This window comes from Pithys albifrons, chromosome 29, assembly GCF_047495875.1.
Source record: "Pithys albifrons albifrons isolate INPA30051 chromosome 29, PitAlb_v1, whole genome shotgun sequence".
Classification (NCBI taxonomy): domain Eukaryota; kingdom Metazoa; phylum Chordata; class Aves; order Passeriformes; family Thamnophilidae; genus Pithys; species Pithys albifrons.
In genome coordinates, this window is record NC_092486.1 from 1963620 (window position 1) to 1989346 (window position 25727).

General features: G+C 46.2%; 1 protein-coding gene across 1 annotated transcript; it reads left to right on the top strand.

The window, feature by feature from the left end:
• Nucleotides 1–209: 209 nt before the first annotated feature.
• Nucleotides 210–24681, top strand: ADRA1A (adrenoceptor alpha 1A). The gene is made up of 2 exons (XM_071579132.1): nucleotides 210–1077; nucleotides 24170–24681. Exons 1-2 carry the CDS (start codon nucleotides 210–212, stop codon nucleotides 24679–24681), a joined length of 1380 nt encoding a protein of 459 aa, XP_071435233.1.
• The last annotated feature ends 1046 nt before the right edge of the window (nucleotides 24682–25727 follow it).

Genomic DNA, 25727 nt, shown 5'->3' on the forward strand with positions numbered 1-25727 from the left:
TAGGAACCAAGGTAGGTTCTCTAACATGTTTTGGATCTTTCTCATTGGTGCTGGTGCTGCACTCCTGAGATGTCCTTTAACATTCTCTTCCCCAGCAAAGCAGGCACATGTTGCCTGTAGGACCTTCTGAGGACTGATCTCCCCACTGCTCCTCCCTGGGAAGGGGGTGAAGTCCAGCAGCCTCCCATGGACATTTTCAGCCACTCACCATGTCTTCCCTGCCTGGAAACTCCTCCAACTGCTCCAACTGCACCCACTCTGTGGAGCCTGTGAACATTTCCAAGGCCATTTTGCTCGGGGTCATTCTGGGGGGGCTGATCGTGTTCGGGGTGTTGGGGAATATCCTGGTGATCCTCTCCGTGGCCTGTCACAGACACCTCCAGAGTGTCACCCACTATTACATCATCAACCTGGCCGTGGCTGACCTCCTCTTGACTTCCACTGTGCTGCCCTTCTCAGCCACCATGGAGATTTTGGGCTACTGGGCCTTTGGGAGGATCTTCTGCAACATCTGGGCAGCCGTGGACGTGCTTTGCTGCACGGCCTCCATCATGAGCCTGTGCATCATCTCCATCGACAGGTACATCGGGGTCAGCTACCCCCTGAGGTACCCCAGCATCGTGACAGAGAGGAGGGGCCTGCTGGCCCTGCTGTGTGTCTGGGCACTGTCCCTGGTCATCTCCATCGGGCCCCTCTTTGGTTGGAAGGAGCCGGCGCCCGAGGACGAGACCATCTGCCAGATCACCGAGGAGCCCGGCTACGTGCTCTTCTCAGCCCTGGGCTCCTTCTACCTACCCCTGACCATCATCCTGGTCATGTACTGCCGTGTCTACGTGGTGGCCAAGAGGGAGAACAAAGGCCTGACCTGTGGGCTGAAGACGGAGAGGTCGCACTCGGAGGAGGTGACGCTGCGGATCCACCGCGGGAACGCGCCGGGCGCCAACGCCAAGGGCAAGCACCACTTCTCCGTCAGGCTGCTCAAGTTCTCCAGGGAGAAGAAGGCTGCCAAGACCTTGGCTATTGTGGTGGGCTGCTTTGTGCTCTGCTGGCTCCCCTTCTTCGTGGTGATGCCTCTGGGTGAGTGAAGCAAAGCCGAGTCCTCCATGTGGGGCGGGGGGGTGTCTGGGTGTGATGGAGCTGAACAGAAAAGCTCAGAGGGAACAATCTCCTCCTGCAAAGCTGTCAAAAGCAAAGCATTCCCCAGCACAAAGAATTCAGGAGCACAAGGCAGGGAGTGTGAAAATAACGAGAGGCTCAGGCAAAACTGGAAAGAGATTGAGGGGCTGGAGCAATTCCAGAGAAGAGCAACGAGGCTGGAGAAGGGACTGGAGCACAAGTGCTGTGGGGAGAGGCTGAGGGAGCTGGGGGTGTTCAGCCTGGAGAAGAGGAGGCTCAGAGGTGACCTCAGCACTGTCTGGAACTGCCTGAAGGGAAGTTGTGTCCAGGTGGGGGTTGGTCTCTTCTCCCAGGCACTCAGCAATAGGACAAGGGGGCACGATTGGCTCAAGCTCTGCCAGGGGAAATTGAAGTTGGAGAGCAGAAAAAAATTCTTTGCAGAGAGAGTGCTCAGGGATTGGAATGGGCTGCCCAGAGAGGGGGTGGATTCCCCATCCCTGGAGGGTTTGAACCTGAGCTTGGCCGTGGCACTGAGTGCCATGATCTGGTAAAGGGACTGGAGTTGGACCAAGGGTTGGATTTGATGATCTTGGAGGTCTCTTCCAACCCAACTGAGAAGAGCAACGAGGCTGGAGAAGGGCCTGGAGCCCCAGCCTTGTGGGGAGAAGCTGAGGGAGCTGGGGGTGTTCAGCCTGGAGAAGAGGAGGCTCAGGGGGCACCTCAGCACTGTCTGGAACTCCCTGACAGGAGGTTGGACCCAGGGGAGGTTGGGCTCTTCTCCCACACAACCAGCAATGGCACAAGAGGGCACGGCCTTAAGCAGTGCCAGGGCAGGTTTGGGTTGGATCTTAGGATGGAATTCTTTACAGAGAGGGTGGTCAGGCCTTGGAATGGGCTGCCCAGAGAGGGGGTGGATTCTCCATCCCTGGAGGTGTTTAAGGTGAGACTGGATGTGGCACTGAGTGAGAATCCACCATGTCTAGATTCAACTCCACTGGGAGAATCCACCATATCTTGATCCAACCCCACTGGGAGAATCCACCACATCTTGATCCAACCCTACTGTGAGAATCCACCATGTCTTGATCCAACCCTACTGTGATCACCAGCCCAGGGCACTCTGTGCCCTGGGCTGGTGATCACAGTGGGGTTGGATCAAGGGTTGGGCTTGATGATCTCAAAGGTCTCTTCCAACCCAACTGATTCTCTGATCTGGTGATCACAGTGGGGTTGGATCATCAAGTCCAAACCTGATGATCTCAGAGGTCTCTTCCAACCCAACTGATTCTCTGATTCCATGGAAACATCTCTGATGATGAGAAACAAAATTGTGCAAATCAGGGAAAGGATTTTGTGGTTTTTCTGTGTGGAAAATGGTCTGTGTGATCCAGGACAGCCATTTCTGAGCAGCTCTGCAGGAGGCACAATATTATTGGAGGGTTGTATGTTCAGATCTGTGTCTGCAGCCAGTTCTTCAGGTGACTTAAACATGCAGAAGGTCAGGATTGAAATGCATTTGGGGGCAGAGTGGCTGTTCCAAGGCTTGGGACCAAATATCCTGGAGTGCCCAGCACTGGCAGTGCCACCCTGAAGGATAAAAAAGCATCTTCCTTTTAGGAAATTCACACTGTGAGATGCCACAACCTGGTGGAATTCATCTTATTTTTTTTCCCCAATTTATCATCTGAGCAGTCAGGAGGAGCAGGGAGGATCTTTCCAGCTGCTTTTCTCCCCCTCTGGTTTGCAGCCCTTCTGGAAACCCACCGGGCAAAGATTGGCTGGAGCATCTCATGAATATTCATGGCCCGGTTGTCGTTCTGAAGGGCAGCAGAGCTGGGGATTTGTTCTGCTTTGCTGGCACAGAGAGAAGTAATTAGAATTTTAATTAAACCCTGCTCGGTTACCTTTGATGCAGGGTTGAAATCAGAATATTAATTGCACACCTCTGGCTGAGGGGGAGGTGTGAGGATCTTCACACCCAGCTGGACCAAAACTCAGGGTTTGGAATGGGGAGTTTCCAACCTGGGACTTGCTCCATTTTTGGGAATTTTCTTATGGAAAAGGCTCAAAATGTGGAGGAAAAATAAAATAGGATTGCAAGGAAACTTTGGCTGCAAACAGAGCAATGTGACAGTCAAGAAAATGAAAAAACACCAAAATTTGGGCAATTTAATTTCCTTTTTTTAATCTGTTTTTTCAAACCTGTAACTAATTACACTTTTTGACTCAACTCTACTTGTTCTATGAAATTACTTCACAAAAACCTGTTACAAAAAAAACCCAAAAAATCAGATTTTTTTTTCTTTTCCCTTGGTCTGGAAAACCAACTTGGCTCTGCCACAGCTGGACCAAAACTCAGGGTTTGGAATGGGGAGTTTCCAACCTGGGACTTGCTCCATTTTTGGGAATTTTCTTATGGAAAAGGCTCAAACTGTGGAGGAAAAATAAAATAAGATTGCAAGGAAACTTTGGCTGCAAACAGAGCAACGTGACAGTCAAGAAAATAAAAAAATACCAAAATTTGAAAGGGAAATTTGGGCAATTTAATTTCCTTTTTTAAGAAAAATAATCTGATTTTTCAAACCTGTAACTAATTACACTTTTTGACTCAATTCTACTTGTTCTATGAAATTACTTCACAAAAACCTGTTGAAAAAAAATCCCCAAAAAATCAGATTTTTTTTCTTTTCCCTTGGTCTGGAAAACCAACTTGGCTCTGCCACAGCTGGACCAAAACTCAGGGTTTGAAATGTGGAGTTTCCAACCTGGGACTTGCTCCATTTCAGGAAGTTTCTCATGGAAAAGGGTCCAACTGTGCAGGAAAAATAAAATAGGATTGCAAGGAAACTTTGGCTGCAAACAGAGCAATGGGACAGTCAAGAAAATGAAAAAACACCAAAATTTGGGCAATTTAATTTCCTTTTTTAAGAAAAAAAATCTGTTTTTTCAAACCTGTATCTAATTACACTTTTTGACTGAACTCTGCTCGTTCTACCAAATTGCTTCACGAAAACCTGTTACAAAAAAACCCCAAAAAATCAGATTTTTTTTCTTTTCCCTTAGTCTGGAAAACCAACTTGACTCTGCCACAGCTGGAGCAAAACTCAGGGTTTGAAATGGGGAGTTTCCAACCTGGGACTTGCTCTATTTGGGGAATTTTCTCATGGAAAAGGCTTAAAATGTGCAGGAAAAATAAAATAGGATTGCAGGGAAACTTTGGCTGCAAACAGAGCAGTGGGACAGTCAAGAAAATGAAAAAATACCAACATTTGAAAGGGAAATTTTGGCAATTTAATTTCCTTTTTGAAAAAAATAATCTGATTTTTCAAGCCTGTAACTAATTACACTTTTTGACTGAACTCTGCTCGTTCTACCAAATTGCTTCACGAAAACCTGTTACAAAAAAACCCCAAAAAATCAGATTTTTTTTTCTTTTCCCTTGGTCTGGAAAACCAACTTGACTCTGGCACAGCTGGACCAAAACTCAGGATTTGAAACGGGGAGTTTCCAACCTGGGACTTGCTCCATTTTTGGGAATTTTATAGAATCATAGAATCGATTGGGTTGGAAAAGACCTCCAAGATCATCGAGTGCAACCCTTAAGAAAATGAAAAAATACTAAAAGGTTTGGGGAATTTAATTTCCTTCATTTTTTTTAATCTGTTTTTTCAAGCCTGTAACTAATTACACTTTTTGACTGAACTCTGCTCGTTTTACCAAATTGCTTCACGAAAACCTGTTACAAAAAAACCCCAAAAAATCAGATTTTTTTTCTTTTCCCTTGGTCTGGAAAACCAACTTGGCTCTGCCACAGCTGGACCAAAATCTCAGGGTTTGGAACGGGGAGTTTCCAACCTGGGACTTGCTCCATTTCAGGAAGTTTCTCATGGAAAAGGGTCCAACTGTGCAGGAAAAATAAAGTAGGATTGTAAGGAAACTTTGGCTGCAAACAGAGCAATGTGACAGTCAAGAAAATGAAAAAACACCAAAATTTGGGAAATTTAATTTCCTTTTTTAAGAAAAAAAATCTGTTTTTTCAAACCTGTAACTAATTACAGTTTTTGACTGAACTCTGCTCGTTTTACCAAATTGCTCCATGAAAACCTTTTTTTAAAAAAAAATCAGATTTTTTTTCTTTTCCCTTGGTCTGGAAAACCAACTTGACTCTGCCACAGCTGGACCAAAAATCAGGGTTTGAAATGTGGAGTTTCCAACCTGGGACTTGCTCCATTTTGGGAATTTTCTCATGGAAAAGGCTTAAAATGTGGAGGAAAAATAAAATAGGATTGCAGGGAAACTTTGGCTGCAAACAGAGCAGTGGGACAGTCAAGAAAATGAAAAAATACCCAAATTTTAAAGGGAAATTTGGGCAATTTAATTTCCTTTAAAAAAAATATATTTTTTCAAACCTGTAACTAATTACACTTTTTGACTCAATTCTACTTGTTCTACGAAATTACTTCAGAAAAACCTGTTGAAAAAAAATCCCCAAAAAATCAGATTTTTTTTTCTTTTCCCTTGGTCTGGAAAACCAACTTGGCTTTGCCACAGCTGGACCAAAAATCAGGGTTTGAAATGTGGAGTTTCCAACCTGGGACTTGCTCTATTTGGGGAATTTTCTCATGGAAAAGTCTTAAAATGTGCAGGAAAAATAAAATAGGATTGCAGGGAAACTTTGGCTGCAAACAGAGCAATGTGACAGTCAAGAAAATGAAAAAATACCAACATTTGAAAGGGAAATTTGGGCAATTTAATTTCCTTTTAAAAAAAAATAATCTGTTTTTTCAAACCTGTAACTAATTACACTTTTTGACTCAATTCTACTTGTTCTACCAAATTGCTTCACGAAAACCTGTTACAAAAAAACCCCAAAAAATCAGATTTTTTTTCTTTTCCCTTGGTCTGGAAAACCAACTTGGCTCTGCCACAGCTGGACCAAAACTCAGGGTTTGAAATGAGGAGTTTCCAACCTGGGACTTGTTCTGTTTTGGGAATTTTATAGAATCATAGAATCGATTGGGTTGGAAAAGACCTCCAAGATCATCGAGTGCAACCCTTAAGAAAATGAAAAAATACTAAAAGGTTTGGGGAATTTAATTTCCTTTATTTTTTTTTAATCTGTTTTTTCAAACTTGTAACTAATTACACTTTTTGACTGAACTCTGCTCGTTTTACCAAATTGCTTCACGAAAACCTGTTGAAAAAAAAATCCCCCAAAAAATCAGATTTTTTTTCTTCTCCCTTGGTCTGGAAAACCAACTTGACTCTGCCACAGCTGGACCAAAACTCAGGGTTTGAAATGGGGAGTTTCCAACCTGGGACTTGCTCCATTTCAGGAAGTTTCTCATGGAAAAGGGTCCAACTGTGCAGGAAAAATAAAATAGGATTGTAAGGAAACTTTGGCTGCAAACAGAGCAATGTGACAGTCAAGAAGATGAAAAAACACCAAAATTTGGGCAATTTAATTTCCTTTTTTTAATCTGTTTTTTCAAACCTGTAACTAATTACACTTTTTGACTGAACTCTGCTCGTTTTACCAAATTGCTCCATGAAACCTGTAAAAAAAAAACAACAAAAAATCAGATTTTTTTTCTTTTCCCTTGGTCTGGAAAACCAACTTGACTCTGCCACAGCTGGACCAAAACTCAGGGTTTGAAATGTGGAGTTTCCAACCTGGGACTTGCTCCATTTCAGGAAGTTTCTCATGGAAAAGGCTCCAACTGTGAAGGAAAAATAAAATAGGATTGAAAGGAAACTTTGGCTGCAAACAGAGCAGTGGGACAGTCAAGAAAATGAAAAAATACCCAAATTTTAAACGGAAATTTGGGCAATTTAATTTCCTTTTTTAAGAAAAATAATCTGATTTTTCAAACCTGTAACTAATTACACTTTTTGACTCAATTCTACTTGTTCTACGAAATTACTTCACAAAAACCTGTTGAAAAAAAATCCCCAAAAAATCAGATTTTTTTTCTTGTCCCTTGGTCTGGAAAACCAACTTGGCTCTGCCACAGCTGGACCAAAAATCAGGGTTTGAAATGTGGAGTTTCCAACCTGGGACTTGCTCCATTTTTGGGAATTTTATAGAATCATAGAATCGATTGGGTTGGAAAAGACCTCCAAGATCATCGAGTCCAACCCTTAAGAAAATGAAAAAATACTAAAAGGTTTGGGGAATTTAATTTCCTTTATTTTTTTTTAATCTGTTTTTTCAAACTTGTAACTAATTACACTTTTTGACTGAACTCTGCTCGTTCTACCAAATTGCTTCACGAAAACCTGTTACAAAAAAACCCCCAAAAATCAGATTTTTTTTCTTTTCCCTTGGTCTGGAAAACCAACTTGGCTTTGCCACAGCTGGACCAAAAATCAGGGTTTGAAATGGGGAGTTTCCAACCTGGGACTTGCTCCATTTTTGGGAATTTTCTTATGGAAAAGGCTTAAAATGTGCAGGAAAAATAAAATAGGATTGCAAGGAAACTGTAGCTGCAAACAGAGCAGTGGGACAGTCAAGAAAAAATAAAAAAATACCAAAATTTGGGCAATTTAATTTCCTTTTTTAAGAAAAATAATCTGATTTTTCAAACTTGTAACTAATTACACTTTTTGACTCAACTCTGCTCGTTCTACCAAATTGCTTCACGAAAACCTGTTACAAAAAACCCCCCAAAAAATCAGATTTTTTTTCTTCTCCCTTGGTCCATAGTGGGAAGTTGTGGAGTGAGAGCTGTGGATTTTCCTGAGCAGGAGCCCTGCGAGTCCTGGCTCTGCTGTCCAGGCTGTCAGCACGTTGGAATGTTCCTTGCCAAGATGACTGAAACATACCCCAAAAAGGGTTTGCTGCGGCCCGGGAAAGGCTCTTTTCAGCTGCAAATGAGCCCGTGCCCACACCGAGCTGCTGTTAATTAATTTGCTTTGGGGGTTAGGAAATTTTCTGGCCTTTGCATCTCCCTTTGATCCCTTGTAAGGCAACTCTGGTGCTTCCTTCCTTGGGGGGTGACTGGGTTATTTTTAAAGCAGAAATTGTGGCTTTCAAAACTTATTTGTTGCCTTTAAAGACATAAAAAAAAAATGCTCTTTAAACAGGCAAGTGGCACTAAAAAGAAGGGGCCTCACAGACCCAAGAACACACAGAATCCTTCCCAAAGGACCAAAGGCCTTTCCCTGCAGCCAGGGCGAGGCCAAGGGATCCCAGCAGGATCCCAGAGCTGGGATCAGCCTTGCCAGATGTGCCAAATGCTGCCTGGGGAACCCCTGGCCAGATGTGCAGCTCCCAACGTGCCCAGCTGGGCAACAGGAGCTTCCTAAGGGCAGCTCTGCAGGTTTGTGGCTGTGGGACAGACCCATAAATGGTGCCACCAACCAGCTCTGCAGGGCTTGGACAGTGTGGATGTGGCACTCAGGGACAGGCTTTGGGGCTGGGCTTGGCAGTGGGAGGTTGATGGTTGGACTCAATGATCCAAGAGGTCCTTTCCAACCTAAAGGACCATCATCCTGTGGCTCCAGCAGCCCCACCACTCTCAGTGAAGGTTCCCATGGCACAGAACAGCTTAAATGACAATAATGCTGAGGCTCCATCAGCCCCACCAGTCTCAGGGAAGGTTCCCGTGGGACAGAACAGCCTAAATGACCATAATCCTGTGGCTCCAGCAACCCCACCAGTCTCAGTGAAGGTTCCCATGGCACAGACACAACCTAAAGGACCATAATCCTGTGGCTCCAGCAGCCCCACCACTCTCAGTGAAGGTTCCCATGGCACAGAACAGCCTAAAGGACCATAATCCTGTGATTGCTTCAGCCCCACCACTCTCAGGGAAGACTCCCATGGCACAGACAAAGCTTAAATGACAATAATCCTGTGGCTCCATCAGCCCCACCAGTCTCAGTGAAGGTTCTCATGGCACAGACACAACCTAAGGGATCACAATTCTGTGATTCCATCAGCCCCACCACTCTCAGTGAAGGTTCCCATGGCACAGAACAGCTTAAAGGACCATCATCCTGTGGCTCCAGCAGCCCCACCAGTCTCAGGGAAGGTTCCCATGGCACAGACACAGCTTAAGGGACCACAATCCTGTGATTCCAGCAGCCAAACCCCTTTCACTGCCCCTGAGACAGACACTCAAACTACCCCACAAACCTCTCCAGGCAATGGCAGGTGCTTTTCCTTCTGTGCAGCCAAAGGCCAAGTTTATCTCCCCAGGACCTGCAGCATCTCCAAGATCTCCACATTCATTAACACCAACTCCACCAGCCAAGAGTTGCAGCAAAACAAGAAACACCAGGATTTTATTGGTTGTTTTTTTTTTTAAGTGTTAAAGTGGGGGTAGAGAGTTTGGAAGTGTAGACACTGCTGGAAGTAGCTGGAGAAACAACTCCAACACCTCCCTGCCACAAGGTCACCTCAGCACTGTCTGGAACTGCCTGAAGGGAAGTTGTGGCCAGGTGGGGGTTGGTCTCTTCTCCCAGGCACTCAGCAATAGGACAAGGGGGCACGATGGGCTCAAGCTCTGCCAGGGGAAATTGAAGTTGGAGAGCAGGAAGAAATTCTTTGCAGAGAGAGTGCTCAGGGATTGGAATGGGCTGCCCAGAGAGGGGGTGGATTCCCCATCCCTGGAGGGTTTGAAACTAAGCTTGGCCGTGGCACTGAGTGCCATGATCTGGTAAAGGGACTGGAGTTGGACCAAGGGTTGGACTTGATGATCTCGGAGGTCTCTTCCAACCCAAGTGAGAAGAGCAACGAGGCTGGAGAAGGGACAGGACGTGGCACTGAGTGTCCTCTGAAACACCTCCAGGGACAGAGAATCCACCACGTCTTGATCCAACCCCACTGTGATCACCAGCCCAGGGCACTCTGTGCCCCACTCTGTGCCCTGGGCTGGTGATCCCAGTGGGGTTGGATCAAGGGTTGGATTTGATGATCTCAGAGGTCTCTTCCAACCCAAGTGAGAAGAGCAACGAGGCTGGAGAAGGGACTGGAGCACAAGTGCTGTGGGGAGAGGCTGAGGGAGCTGGGGGTGTTCAGCCTGGAGAAGAGGAGGCTCAGAGGTGACCTCAGCACTGTCTGGAACTCCCTGAAGGGAAGTTGTGGCCAGCTGGGGGTTGGTCTCTTCTCCCAGGCACTCAGCAATAGGACAAGGGGGCACGATGGGCTCAAGCTCTGCCAGGGGAAATTGAAGTTGGAGAGCAGAAAGAAATTCTTTGCAGAGAGAGTGCTCAGGCATTGGAATGGGCTGCCCAGAGAGGGGGTGGATTCCCCATCCCTGGAGGGTTTGAACCTGAGCTTGGCCGTGGCACTGAGTGCCATGATCTGGTAAAGGGACTGGAGTTGGACCAAGGGCTGGACTTGATGATCTTGGAGGTCTTTTCCAACCCAATCCATTCTATGATTCTATGAATGCCTGAATTGGGGTTGGTGTGCAGAGGTGCCACCTGTAAGGGTTGGCTTCCCAACCTCCTTGGGTGGAATTCCATTCAGTCTTTCAGCCCCAAACACCTTCCTCTCACTTGGTGTTTGTGGAGGAAACCAAGCAAAGCTAATCCTGCTGCCTGGAAAGAGGTGAAGTGAAGGTTTGGGTTTTCTCTGCATGCTGGAGCATAAATTCACTCCTCACTGATTTTCTCTGATAAACAAGACTGTCAGAGCAGGTGATTTCTCCCCAAAGAAGTCAGATTTTCCTTTCCCTTGCAGAGGTGGCACCAGTGACAGGCTCAGCTGGCAGTCCAGTAATCACAGACAAACACACACACCAGAGCCAGAAGGAGCAGATTTGTTCCTTCCATTTCTGGAATATTTTTTTGTTCTCCTGCCATTGCTACAAAGAGATGGAAAAAATATAGAAAGACTCAGAGCTGGAAAAGTCCAGAGAGCTGTGAACTCCCCCAGTGATGGCAACAAAGTGATGCTTGGGATGAGGTGGCAAGAGACAGAACAGACCTTGCCCTGCAACTGGGAGACACTTCAGGGTTGCTCTGGGAAAGTTCCAAAAGGTTTCTTTGGAGCAGCACAAAGACAGTGCTTGGAGGTTGTTCTGGGGTGAAACACCCCCAGAAGTGATGGAAAAAAGGAGAAGAGTCAGTCAGGGGATTGCAAAAATGGTCCTAAGGTGGCATTGGGGGGTTGTCTTGGGCTCCATTCTCTGTGCCAGACTGGCACAGCCTCTGGTTGTAGGTGTTGCTTTGAGAGGCAGAAAGAAGTGGAAAGGCAAAGGCTGAGCCAGGATGTCCCAAGGGAAAGATTCAGACTCAAACTGAGCAGGGAGAGGGGGAGGCTTTGAGCATTTGTCAGTCAGAGGGAAGAGGATACACTGGAGGGTATTTATATTTTAGTGGAGCAGTGAATTAGTCTTGTGAACTGACACAAACACTGTCAGGGGAACCTTCTCATCCTGCCCATGGGCCTGTCTGCAGCTGGTTTCTAATTTCTGCTCTGCAGCAGCTTTTTAACTGGAGTTCCAAAGAATGACTCCACTTTCACTGGACTTAAAACCAGGAAAATAAAATGCATTTTTCCATCTCTGCCATTGGCACAATGTGAGCTCTCAGGAGGGACAATCAGTCCCACAGAGATTCCTCAAATTGGCATTTCAGTGGCAAAGAGGAAAAAGAAACAGAAATCAAACAAACAAAAAACCCCAAACACACCAAATATCTCCCCCCCTCCAAAAAACACCCCTCCAAAAAACACCCCCAAAAGAATCAAACACAAAGAAACAGATTAAATCCTCAGCTCATTCTCAGCTCAGGGAGAGGAAAATGATGACAGTCCTCAGGTCATGGAGCACAAATGTGTGTGTTGAGCCATTGAATGGGCTGAACTTCAGCCAGGAAAATAAACAGCCAAGATATGGTCATGGCAAGGGTTTTTTTTTTTGTTGTTTTTGGTTTGCTTTGGTTTTCTGTTTGGTTTTTTTGTGAGGTTTTTTATTTTTGGGGTTTTTTTGCTTGTTTTTGTTTGTTTGGTTGGTTGGTTGGCTGGTTGGTTGGCTGGTTGGTTGGCTGGTTGGTTGGTTGGTTGGTTGGTTGGTTGGTTGTTTGTTTGGTTGGTTGGTTGATTGGTTGGCTGGTTGGTTGGTTGGTTGGTTGGTTGGTTGGTTGGTTGGTTGGTTGGTTGGTTGGGGTTTTTTTTGCCAATCCCAAGGGACATTTTCCATAATCACAGGCTGGAAAGGCTTTATTGGCTCAGGTTGATAATTCAGCTACACCAGAGCCAGTGGTGACATCCCTGTGGCCAACACTCCTCCCTCACCCCCAAACCCTGAATTGTTGTGTCCCACTGACTCATGACACGTGAGGAGTTGATTTAATAACCATTTCCACTGGAATTAAGGGAGAGGAGGAGGAGTTCTGTGTTCCCTGAGTCACTTCGTGGCTCTCCTGTGTGGGTTACCTGTCAGAGACTCATCCCTGGCTCAGAATGTTCCACTTGGTGTAGTCACCACTTTCAAGTCCCAGAGTAAACAAACCCAAAATGTCATTTTTTCGCTCGCTCCCAAATGTCATGACACAGTTTGGGGTTTGGTGGTGATGAAAAGGGCACAGTGAGTGATTCTCCCACCCCAGGCAGGAAATGTCAGGCTTTGTGTGCAGTTTGGACAAAGGGAGAGACACAAGGAGATAATCTGGACTTCAGCAAGGCCTTTGACACTGTCTCCCATAATATACTCCTGGAAAAGCTGATAGCCCATGGCCTGGACAGGTGTCCCCTCTGCTGGGTCAGGAGCTGGCTGGAGGGTCAGGCCCAGAGAGTGCTGGTGAATGGAGCTGCATCCAGCTGGTCCCCAGTGGTGTCCCCAGGGGTCTGTGTTGGGGCCAGTCCTGTTTAACATCTTTATTGATGATTTAGATGAGGGGATTGAGTCCATCACCAGCAAATTTGCTGCTGACACCAAGTTGGGAGGGAGTGTCGAGCTGCTGGAAGGCAGGAGGGCTCTGCAGAGGGATCTGGAGAGACTTGAGGGATGGGCTGATTGCAATGGGATGGAGTTCACCAAGGCCAAGTGCAGGTCCTGCCCTTTGGCCACCCCAAGCCCTGCAGCGCTCCAGGCTGGGCACAGAGTGGCTGGAGAGCAGCCAGGCAGAGGGACCTGGGGGGACTGAGGGACAGGAAGCTCAACAGGAGCCACCAGTGTGGCCAGGTGGCCAAGAAGGCCAAGGGGATCCTGGCCTGGATCCAAACTAGCGTGGCCAGCAGGCCCAGGGCAGTGACCCTTCCCCTGGACTCTGCCTTGGGGAGGCCACACCTTGAGTGTTGTGTTCAGTTCTGGGCCCCTCAGTTGAGGCAAGAGATTGAGGGGCTGGAGCGGGGCCAGAGAAGAGCAACGAGGCTGGAGAAGGGACTGGATGTGGCACTGAGTGTCCTCTGAAACACCTCCAGGGACAGAGAATCCAACATGTCTTGATCCAACCCCACTGTGATCACCAGCCCAGGGCACAGAGTGCCAGAGTGATCCCAGTGGGGTTGGATCAAGGGTTGGATTTGATGATCTCAGAGGTCTCTTCCAACCCAAGTGAGAAGAGCAACGAGGCTGGAGAAGGGACTGGAGCACAAGTGCTGTGGGGAGAGGCTGAGGGAGCTGGGGGTGTTCAGCCTGGAGAAGAGGAGGCTCAGAGGTGACCTCAGCACTGTCTGGAACTGCCTGAAGGGAAGTTGTGGCCAGGTGGGGGTTGGTCTCTTCTCCCAGGCACTCAGCAATAGGACAAGGGGGCACGATGGGCTCAAGCTCTGCCAGGGGAAATTGAAGTTGGAGAGCAGAAAGAAATTCTTTGCAGAGAGAGTGCTCAGGGATTGGAATGGGCTGCCCAGAGAGGGGGTGGATTCCCCATCCCTGGAGGGTTTGAACCTGAGCTTGGCCGTGGCACTGAGTGCCATGATCTGGTAAAGGGACTGGAGTTGGACCAAGGGTTGGACTTGGTGGTCTCAGAGGACTTTTCCAACCCAATCCATTCTATGATTCTGTGATTCTGTGATGGTTCCTGTGTTTGGAACTCCCAAAATCACGACTGACAACCCCACACTCAGGAGAGAGACTCAGCTTTTCAAACTACTCTCTGGCTTGATCTTTTTTTTTTTTTTTGTGATTTTTAAAGGAAAACTAAGAATTGGTGGTAAGTGAATGACTTCCAGAGCAAAGGCTTTGGGACAAACATCAAATATCTTAAAAATGTGAGCAACAGGATCCGGAGCCATTTCAGTGCAGTAGCAGAGCTGGAATTTGAGAGGACTGATTTGGGAAACAATGGGATTATTTGGGTCTACGTGGGTAACAAACCCTCAGTTTACCTTCCCAGGGGTTTTTATCAGCTTTCTAAATCTGCCACTGCCCACAGTGAATCTGCAAATAGTTGTTTGCTGAGATGTTTGCCAGAAATACCGTCCCTGGTAAGAGGGTACAGTATCAAACAGAGCATAAATTAGGGCTGAAAGGATCCAAATAATCAGAGCTGTGTTCCCAGACTGACCCATTCCTTCTGCCTGAGCCTTCCCACCTGTGCCCAGAGTGCCCTCCTGATGCCACAGAGAGCTGAATGCAGGAGCTTGGGCAGGAGAACAGGCTCCCTCCTCCTTCTCCACCTGCTGATTGTGGGTCAGGGATAGTTGGGCACAAAGTCCCTCTTGTTTTTCCCAGGAATCAGCCTCCATATTCCAGCCCTGGACAGGCAGAGCCTCAGCAGCTTTGAGCCTCCCTCCCAAACCTCTGCTCTGCACTGGTTGTGTTAATTGGGTTGTGCAGAATCCAGGATCATTTCCTACTCTCCAAGGGTTCTTTGACCCCAGATTTTCCATCAGGGAGCAGAGTTTGGGATGTGCTGGGAGAGCAGCTGCTCAATGTCTGCAGCAATATATATATATATATATACACATAAATATAAATGCATATATATATAAATACCCTTTGCAGAGCCTGGCTTGTGTTTTGGCCTGAGATGTTGTGTGGGACTCTCATCTCATGGAGCAAAGTTCAGAGCTGACACTGAGCTTGGGAACACAAAGTGGAGCCCATTAATCAATGTTTGCAGAGCAGATTGCCAGGAGAGACCCAGAGACAGATTTAACTCCCTTTGGGATATCAGAGCTCCTCTGGCCTTCACCTCCTGGTCTTCAGGCTCTGGAATAACTCCTGCCCTCTGGCTGGGCCCCCTCAGGGCACATCCCAGGACCTGAGCTTTGAGCTTGGCTTTCCTGGGATGGAGCTCTGTGCCTGTTCCCAGCTGTGAGGACAGAAGTGCCCACCAGAGCCAAGGGAGGTTGGGATTTGGGTTTGGCTTCTGTGCAAGACTTGGGGTTCTTCATCCTGGAGAAGAGAAGGCTCCAAGGAGACCTCAGAGTCCCTTGCAGGGTCTGGAGGGGCTCCAGGAGAGCTGGAGAGGGACTTGGGATAAGGGATGGAGGGACAGGACACAGGGAATGGGTTCCCATTGCCAGCAGGGAGGGATAGGTGGGATATTGGGAAGGAATTCTTGGCTGGGGGTCAGTGAGGAGCTGGGATGAAATTCCCAGAGAAGCTGTGGCTGCCCCATCCCTGGGAGTGTCCAAGGCCAGGCTGGAGCCCCCTGGGACAGTGGGAGGTGTCCCTGGGACAGTGGGAGGTGTCCCTGCCCAGGGCAGGGGTGGCACTGGATGATCTTTAAGGTCCCTTCCAACCCAAAGCACCCTGAGATGTTCCATTACAGCCCTGATCATTCTCCCCCATGTTCTGATGTCCCCACCTGCCTCTCCTGTGCTCTCCTCAACCACCAGATCTGAGCCACACGCCACAAAAAGAGGGGAAAAAAAGCAGCAAAGCCAAAGAGAGGCACAAGATTGAGCAGCAGAGATGGATTTCAGCAGCTCTGAGGGCTCCTGGGTCACAGAAATGCAGAGGACCTCATTGCCATGGGGCTGACAGGGTGAGCAAACACCACAAGTTCCTTCAAACCCCTTCTCCTGTCAACGACATCAGGGCTGCTTTTTAACCAGCTCTGAAAAGGGTGACAAATGACACACTCAAATTGCAGCTTTGCGAGGGAATTGGCACTTACTCACCAGGAGGTGAGGGGAGAACGAGCCTGAAAGGAGCTGGGAATTGCCAAAGAGGAAAATAAACGATGAGGGAAGAAAATGCAACATTTGCTGACATTTGCAGGGGTGAGGGATGAAACGTTTCATGGCAGAAAAGCTCAGGAGGCTGACAGGGTGTTTTGTTTTACTTCATTTTATAAGAAGGAAGGAATTGAATTGTGCTGCTGATTCCAGAGTGTGCTCAGCCTTTGGAGAGCAAGGCAGGAATTCCTGCAGCTTTTCCTCCACCTGCAACTCCAAATGCATGGAAAGAACTTGAATTGAATTGTGCTGCTGATTCCAGAGTGTGCTCAGCCCTTGGAGAGCAAGGCAGGAATTCCTGCAGCTTTTCCTCCACCTGCAATTCCAAATGCATGGAAAGAACTTGAGTTGTGCTGCTGATACCAGAGTGTGCTCAGCCTTTGGAGAGCAAGGCAGGAATTCCTGCAGCTTTTCCTCCACCTGCAATTCCAAATGCATGGAAAGAACTTGAATTGAGTTGTGCTGCTGATTCCAGAGTGTGCTCAGCCTTTGGAGAGCAAGGCAGGAGTTCCAGCAGCATTTCCTGCACCTGCAATTCCATATGCATGGAAAGAACTTGAGTTGTGCTGCTGATTCCAGAGTGTGCTCAGCCTTTTGAAAACAAGGCAGGAATTCCTGCAGCATTTCTTCCACCTGTAATTCCAAATGCATGGAAAGACCAGGTGAAGGTTTTTTTACTGTTCCTCCAGCAGGGAGGGTTTTTTTAGTGTTCCTCTCCTTGAGGGAGACAACATAAAGAGAAACCTCCAAACTTGAATAATTTCCACCACTATTTACCTCGTAATTCCTGACAGTGTGCAAAGGAATTAAGAGCTGGGAATTGGAGAAATAATCCGTTTTAAGGAAGAGAACTTGCCATTCTGCCTTTCTGCTGACCCTCCAGCCCTGTCAGAGGACACCTGGATGGCAGAACTCCATCAATCTGTGGTGACACCAAGCCCAGAACTGGAAAAGTTTGCTCTGGGAATTGGGAGGTGCTGCAATAATTCTGTTTTCCCAGCCCTGGCTGCTGGTAGGAGAGTGTCCACCTCTGCTGCTCAATCTTGTGCCTCTGTTTGGCTTTGGTCCTTTGTTCCCCTCTTTTTGTGGCGTGTGGCTCAGATCTGGTGGTTGAGGAGAGCACAGGAGAGGAGAGGCAGGTGAGGAACATCAGCACATGGGGGAGAGAGATCAGGGCTGTAATGGAACCATCCCAGGGTGGTTTGGGTTGGAAGGGACCTTAAAGATCACCCAGTGCCACCTCTGGCAGTGCCCAAGTGGTCAAGGATTGCATGGACATGGAGCCTGAACTGCTCAGCTCCTCCTGTGCCACCCACCTTCAAGAAGAGAGAACTCACCACTCTTGTTTAATCTCATGGTTAATTATGGTCATTGTTTAGAAACCATCACAAAGCCTTTGTTTTATTTCTCCTTCGAACTCCACTTCCTGCCCATTCCAATGTCTCAGCACTCTCAACAAGCCACTTTGTGGCCACTTGAGCAGCTCTGTTTGGAAATGCCTCCTGCTCACTGTCAGACCCATCAGCCACGGGTATTAATCACAACAACAACATCACTGACTAATTAATAAAGGTCTGGAAGGAAGGAAAACATTCTTAGTGTTCTCTGGGGACCAACACCATTCCCAAGGAATTGGAATGGATCATATTTTTCTCCTTTTCCCAGAGACTCAGGTGGGCAGCAGGGAAGATGAGGGCAAGTTTCTGAGCTACAAAGCTCAGGGAGTGTCTGCAGGAGAAGGATTTGCTTTCTGTGGCCCCTGCAGGGAGGTTGGAGAGGGATTTTCTCCAAGGGCATGTCCTGAGAGGACAGGGAGGAACAGCTTTGAGCTGGAGGAGGGCAGGCTTAGATGGGATATTGGGAAGAAATCCTTCCCTGGGAGGGTGGGGAAGGGCTGGGATGGAATTCCCAGACAAGCTGTGGCTGCCCCATCCCTGGGAGTGCCCAAGGCCAGGCTGGAGCCCCCTGGGACAGTGGGAGGTGTCCCTGGGACAGTGGGAGGTGTCCCTGCCCAGGGCAGGGGTGTCACTGGGTGACCTTCAAGGTCCCTCCATCCCAGCCCATTCCAGGGCTCCTGCCCATCCCTGGCAGCTCCAGCTCCGTCCCACCAGCAGCTCTGGGGGTCTCAGCCCCTCCTCAGCTCCAGCCCAGCCCAGAGGCAGCTGAAAGACTTGGGGTTCAACTGGCACTGGGATGGATTTCAACTGGCAGGGAGTGGGGTGAGGTGGGATATTGGGAAGGGATTGTTGGCTGTGAGGGTGGGGAGGGGCTGGGATGGGATTCCCAGAGAGACCTGAGAGCCCCTTCCAGGGCCTGAAGGGGCTCCAAGAGCTGGAGAGAGACTTGGGACAAGGGATGGAGGGACAGGACACAGGGAATGGCTTCCCACTGCCAGAGGGCAGGGATCGGTGGGATATTGGGAAGGAATTGTTGGCTGTGAGCGTAGGGAGGGGCTGGGATGGAATTCCCAGAGGACCTGTGGCTGCCCCATCCCTGGGAGTGTCCAAGGCCAGGCTGGAGCACCCTGGGACAGTGGGAGGTGTCCCTGTCCATGGCAAGGGGTGGCACTGGATGGACTTTGAGGTTCCTTCCAACCCACACCATTCCATAATTCCATGTGCTGATTTAGATGGGATATTGGGAAGGGATTCTTGGCTGTGAGGGTGGAGAGGGGCTGGGATGGAATTCCCAGAGAAGCTGTGACTGCCCCATCCCTGGGAGTGTCCAAGGCCAGGCTGGAGCCCCCTGGGACAGTGGGAGGTGCCCCTGCCCAGGGCAGGGGTGGCACTGGATGGGCTTTGAGGTTCCTTCCGACCCACACCATTCCATGATTCCATGTGCTGGTTTAGATGGGATATTGGGAAGGGATTCTTGGCTGTGAGGGTGGGGAGTGGTTGGGATGGAATTCCCAGAGAAGCTGTGGCTGCTCCATCCCTGAGAATATCCCAGGCCAGGCTGGAGCCCCCTGGGCCAGTGGGAGGTGTCCCTGGGCCAGTGGGAGGTGTCCCTGCCCATGGCAGGGGGTGGCACTGGATGGGCTTTGAGCTTCCTTCCAACCCACACCATTCCATGATTCCATGTGCTGGTTTAGATGGGATATTGGGAAGGGATTCTTGGCTGTGAGGGTGGAGAGGAGCTGGGATGGAATTCCCAGAGAAGCTGTGGCTGCTCCATCCCTGAGAATGTCCCAGGCCAGGCTGGAGCCCCCTGGGCCAGTGGGAGGTGTCCCTGGGCCAGTGGGAGGTGTCCCTGGGACAGTGGGAGGTGTCCCTGCCCAGGGCAGGTGTGGCACTGGGTGGACTTTAATTCCCTCCATCCCGACCCATCCTGGGCTTCTCAAGAAGACACAATGTCTGTGATGGGCTCTGGAATATTTATGGAGGGATGTGGAGACAGCAGAGCTGCTGAAGCCTCTTCCTTCCCTCTCACTGTGTGTCATTCCAAGGAAATGTCTCCCCCCGATGAACCAAACAAGGTTGCACGAATAAATTAGCATGCAGGTCCCACCCCAAAAGGAGAGCAAGGGCCAGAGGGTGACAGGGGCTGCTTGCTATTTTTACCAGCCTTTGGCCCAGCGCTCACATTCCATTTGCAGCGAGGCAGGAGCTGCAGCAACCCGGGCTTGTTATTGTTTCTCCTGGTTTACACTCAGCCTCACACGGCCCAAACCCACCTCTGCCTCCACCTTTTGTGTCAGCACAGAGCTGGAAATGCTGCATTTCAATGAGGAGGCAGAGAAACCTGAGCGTGGTTTGGGCGTGGAGGAGCTTTCGTGTTATTTTTCATCCTCTCAGTGACTTCAGCCAGAAAGTTCTTGGAGAATGTTATTTGGTTGTTTTTCACCAAAGGGGAGAAGAATTAATTTGCTGGGAAAAAAATTAAGTTGTGGACATGTCAGCTCAGTCAGGCAAAGTGCAGGGGAGTCTTTGCTTTCTTTAGCATGAAGTTTTTGGTCTTCCAAACTGCTGGAGATTGAAGGTCAGGGTGGAACTGCTGCCCCTGAGCCCTCCCAGAGGCACCAGAGAGGTGTCTGGGGTGGGTTTGGGGTGGATTCCAGAGCAGACACTGAGCCCCTGTGGTGTGTCCTGCACTGCCTGGAGAGGGGAAAGCTTGAGGAAAAATCCAGAGCCACTTCCAGTGCTGAAGGAGCTCCAAGAGATATGGAGGGAGACAATTTACAGGAGGACAGGAGGAGGAGAAGGGCTTCAAACTGCCAGAGGGCAGGGATGGATGGGATAGTGGGGAGAAATCCTTCCCTGGCAGGGTGGGGATGGGCTGGGATGGAATTCCCTGTATCCTTGGAGTTGTTCCAGGCCACCTTGGATGGGGCTTGGAGCACCCTGGGACAGTGGGAGGTGTCTCTGCCCATGGCATGGGTGGCACGGGATGATTTTAAGGTGCTTCCAACCCAACCCATTCTGGGATGAGACTCAGTCTCACTTCTCTGCTGGCCCACCTGGCCCACCTGGCTCTCAGGGCACCTCTGGCAGGTCAGACACACCTGAAAGACTCTTCCCACTGGCACATCCCCCCCTTTGTCCTGCCACCAGCCTGTCCCTGGAGTGACCAGAGGGCAGGGGCTGCTGCCACAGCCAGGAGACCCCCTTGGCACTGCAGAGCCTGAGCTGAGCAGGATGCCCGACCATGAGTGACCTTGTGCTGGTTTAAAGGTGAACCAGCAGGAGAAACGAACCCAACACAAGAGAGATTCTAAGTCAGAGTTCCAATTTAATACCAATATTGCAATCAATGCAGTGGCACAAAGAGCAATTGGGTTTAACCCCCAAGCCCAGCAGTCTAACCCAGCCCCCTGGGGCACAAACACAGGGGGGTTTGGTGGCCCCTGTGCTGAGCCCCACGTGGTTCCCCCGAGGCCAAAGGCAAAGGAGGGGACAAAGCTGTTGGTGCAGATGATGGCAGAGTCTGGGGGAGAGTGGGGGGCTCCTCCTGTGCAGGGTCTGCTCCTGCTCTGGATGCCAGGAGTGGTGCCAGAGGTGCCCAAAGGCCAAGATTGTCTCCCCTCAGGGCCAGGTGGGAGCACATTTTTCCCCCTTTCATTTAAAGGAGACGAGAAGCAGCCCCTGAGAACTCAGCAAATAATTCTTGCTCTGGGGCTGGGTTGTGTCTCCATCGTTTTGGCAAATTGGCCTTAGAAGTGCCATTTTCACTTATTCTCACCCCAACATCACACAGAGTTTTGCTCTGGAGTTTCCTCACTGAGGAGCCATCCAAGTTCTGGCTCTTTGAATCGTTTTGGGAGGTAACTTTGGAAATATGGATCAGGATATGTAGAAATATATATATATATATATATAATAAATTTAATATATTTTTATATATACAAATATATATATTTATATATATTTATATACTTTATATATATACTATATATATACACTATATATATATAGTATATATATATACTATATATATATAGTGTATATATATACTATATATATTTGTATACTTATATATAAATATATATATTTATATATATTTATATATATAATATTAAATTTATTAAATATATATTTATTTATTTAATATAAATTATTCAATATAATAATTATTTATTTTTTAAAATTTTTATTTATTTATTTGTTTGGGTTTTTTATTTATTTATAGATCTATTTGTATATTTATGTATTTATATATTTATATATATATGCATATTTATATATGTGTGTGTATATATGTGTATAAATATAACTATAAAATAAATATAAATATAAATATATAAATATATAGAATATATATTAATAATATATAAATACTCTATATAAATATAAATATAAATATGTGATTAATGAATAGTAGATAAATATATTGAATATATAAATATATATGAATATAAATATTTAAATATAAATATAAAAGTATAAAAATATAACAAGAAATATAAAAGAAATATAAATATATAAATATATAAACTATATATAAATAATAAATAAATACTAAATATAAATCTAATAATGTGATTATTAAATAATACAGATATCAAATATATAAATACAGGTATAAATATAAATACAAACAGATACATTTAAAAAATATAAATACTCTATATAAATATAAATATAAATACGTGATTAATGAATAATAGATAAATATATCAAATATATAAATATACATATATATATGAATATAAATATTAAAATATAAATATAAAAATATGTAAAAATATACAAATCAACATATAAATATATATAAAATATAAAAATAAATATAAAATAAATATAAATATATAAATATATAAAATATAGATTAATAATATATAAATACTAAATATAATAATGTGATTATTAAATAATAAATATATCAAATATATAATTTTAAATACAAGTATAAATATAAATATAAACATATAAATAGAAAAATATATAAATACATATAAATATATAAGAAATAAAAAATATACATATCATCATATAAATATATATAAAAATATAAAAATAAATATAAAACATATAAATACAAATATATAAATATATATTAATAATATATAAATACTTTATATAAATATAATAATGTGATTATTAAATAATAATTATAGAAAAGTGTATAAATATAAATATGAATATAAATATTAAAATATAAATTAAAATATATAGATATATATAAATAAAAATATACATATCAACATATATATATATAAATATAAAAATAAATATAAAATATATAAATACAAATATATAAATATAAATATGAATATAAATATTAAAATATAAATACATATAAATGTATAAAGAATAAAAATATAAATATCAACATATAAATGTAAATATATAAATATATAAAAATATATAAAAATAAAAATAAATATAAATAAAAATATATATGAATTCATAAATATATAAAATATATATAAATAATGTATAAATACTATATACAAATATAGATATAATAATGTGAATAATAAATAATTAGAAAAATATATAAATATAAATATAAATATAAATATAAATATGAATATATATATAAATATAAATAAATATAAATATCAATATAATATTGACATACAAATAGAAAAATATAAATATATATGAATATATAAAAACAAATATATATAAACATATATATAAATATATAAATATATAAAAAATAAAAAAATAAATATATAAATCTATAAAATAAATATAAATACACACACATATCTATATCTATATCTATATCTATATCTATATATCTATATATCTATATCTATATCTATATAGCTGTATCTATATCCATATCTATATCTATATCTGTATCTATCTCTATCTCTGTATCTATCTCTATCTCTATCTATATGTATCTATATCTACATCTCTATCTACATCTCTATCTATATCTACATCTATATCTGTATCTATATCCACACATCTCCAGGCTGCCCAGCAGACCCTCTCCAGCACTCAGTGCTGTAAGAAGGTCCCTCCCCGTTGCCCTCGCTCAGTCCCAGCTGCAGTCCCTGACTCACACGTGGCCAGTGGGATGTTCTGAGGCTCTCAGGGGGGTCACTGCCCAGGGCCTGAACCCTTTGCAGCCTTTCAGCTGCAGCTCAGCCAGCCCTTCAATCCCTCCCTTCTCTAACTCTGCCTTCCAAACTGGTGTGATTTTCTTGCCATTTGAGGCCCCTTGTGATGACCTCCCGGATAAGGCTGTTCAGCTGGAGACCTAATCTTGGATTAGGAGTCCCAACGGGAGCGTTTTCCTGCCCCCTGGCATCAGCCCCCTGGCTGTAAATGGGAAGAAAATAATAAAATAACAGCCCAGCTGGGCTGAGCTGCTGCCTCAGGGAACATCCATGTCATTGGGTGCCACCACATACCCTGACACATTTTCCTGCAGCCTCTGTTCTTCCACTCCCCATTTCCCCAAGTCAGAACAGAACCTTATTTATTTTTTCCCCAGTGTTTTAGTTTCTTTGGTTACCTGCAATTCCTCACTGCCTCTCTCGCCTTTTAACGCTCCGTGTATTTTCCATTTTAGGTTCTTTCTTTCCTGCAATCAAACCCCCGGACACACTTTTTAAAATAACATTTTGGCTTGGATATTTAAACAGCTGCATCAACCCCATCATCTATCCCTGCTCCAGTCAGGAGTTCAAGAGAGCCTTCCAGAACGTCCTCAAGGCTCAGTGTCTGCCCAGGAAACAGCCAGCAAAGAAGCCAGTCCCGAGTTTCAACCTCAACCACCCCACTAGCCAGAGTTTAGAGAGTGGCAGGGGGGTGGTCAGAATCCCTGTGGGCTCAGGAGAAACTTTCTACAAGATCTCCAAGTCCGACGGGGTCTGCGAGTGGAGGATCTTCTCGGCCGTGCCCAACGTGCCGGCGAAAAGCGCCGTCTCCAAGGACTGCACGGCTGCCAAGGCCAAGAGCAAGGGGTTCCTGCAGGAATGCTGCTGTGCTGGCACCTCGGGGAGCCGGGGCCAGGGGCACTGCCAGGTGCCAACCATCAAAATCCACACCATCTCCCTGAGCGAGAATGGAGAGGACGTGTAAGGGGTGGGACACTCGGGGGGTTCGTGGGATGTGGCTCCGTCTGTTGGGGAGCAGGAGGTGTTGGAAGGGTCCAGGTGAACAAAACAGGGCCAAGTGCTCTGAGGAGTGATGGCTCTGAGTGCTGGGAGCCTGAATAAAGGTCCTCAGAGACACTGGGTGGCCTCCTGGGGGGGCAGTGTCTGCAGGTGGTTTCCTTGGCGTGGAAAGGGTTTGTGTTCTGCTCTGTGGAGTTCCTCCTGCTCTGGTTGGGGTGCAGTGGAGGAGAAAGGTTGAACTGCAGAACCTCAGTGCTGGTTTCAGCATCTGACACCTCCACCTTTAGAGCCATTTGGTGATTCTGCCCCCACCAAACCCACCTAAACCTCAGCTGTGGATTCCATCAAACTCCATTGCCCAGGGGAGCTTGGGCCGTGGGACTGCACTCCAGAGACCAAGCAGAACTTTCCTGTTTTGTGCAACCAACCTCCCAAACCTCCACCCCAAACCAAAGGAAAATGTGCATGTGCCCTTGGTTTGCTTGGATGGTCTCTCTAATAAACCCCAAAACTTGGTAAGTCATCATCAAACCGGGCCCAAAGGGGCCACTTGCACTCACCCACTGGTTTTTCCTTCTTCTGAGTCCAGCAGGAACCTGCTGAGAAGCTCAGGAGTCCCTTGCTCAGGTTCCTGATAGCCAGATCAGTGCCACAGTCACTGGAAAAGCTGCAGATTTTTTGCTGCCTCCCTCCCAGCTTGGTGACATTCCTTTGGTGCCTCCTTTGGTGCCAAGAGCTTTCCCTGAGCTCCTGGAGTTGGGAACTTGGCCCTTGCTCTGGATCCTGGAGCTGGGAACTTGGCCCTTGCTCTGGATCCTGAAATTGGGATCTTGGCCCTTGCTTTGGATCCTGGAGTTGGGAACTTGGCCCTTGCTCTGGATCCTGAAATGGGGAACTTGGTCCTTGCTCTGGATCCCAGAGTTGGGAACTTGGTTCTTGCTCTGGATCCCAGAGTTGGGAACTTGGTCGTTGCTCTGGATCCTGGAGTTGGGAACTTGGCCCTTGCTCTGG

What these genes read in the sequence shown, in the direction of transcription:
- ADRA1A (XM_071579132.1), top strand. Translation starts at nt 210, where the DNA reads ATGTCTTCCCTGCCTGGAAACTCCTCCAACTGCTCCAACTGCACCCAC. An exon ending in CTTCGTGGTGATGCCTCTGG is followed by an intron (nt 1,078 to 24,169) that starts GTGAGTGAAGCA and finishes TTTCCATTTTAG; the next exon opens with GTTCTTTCTTTCCTGCAATC.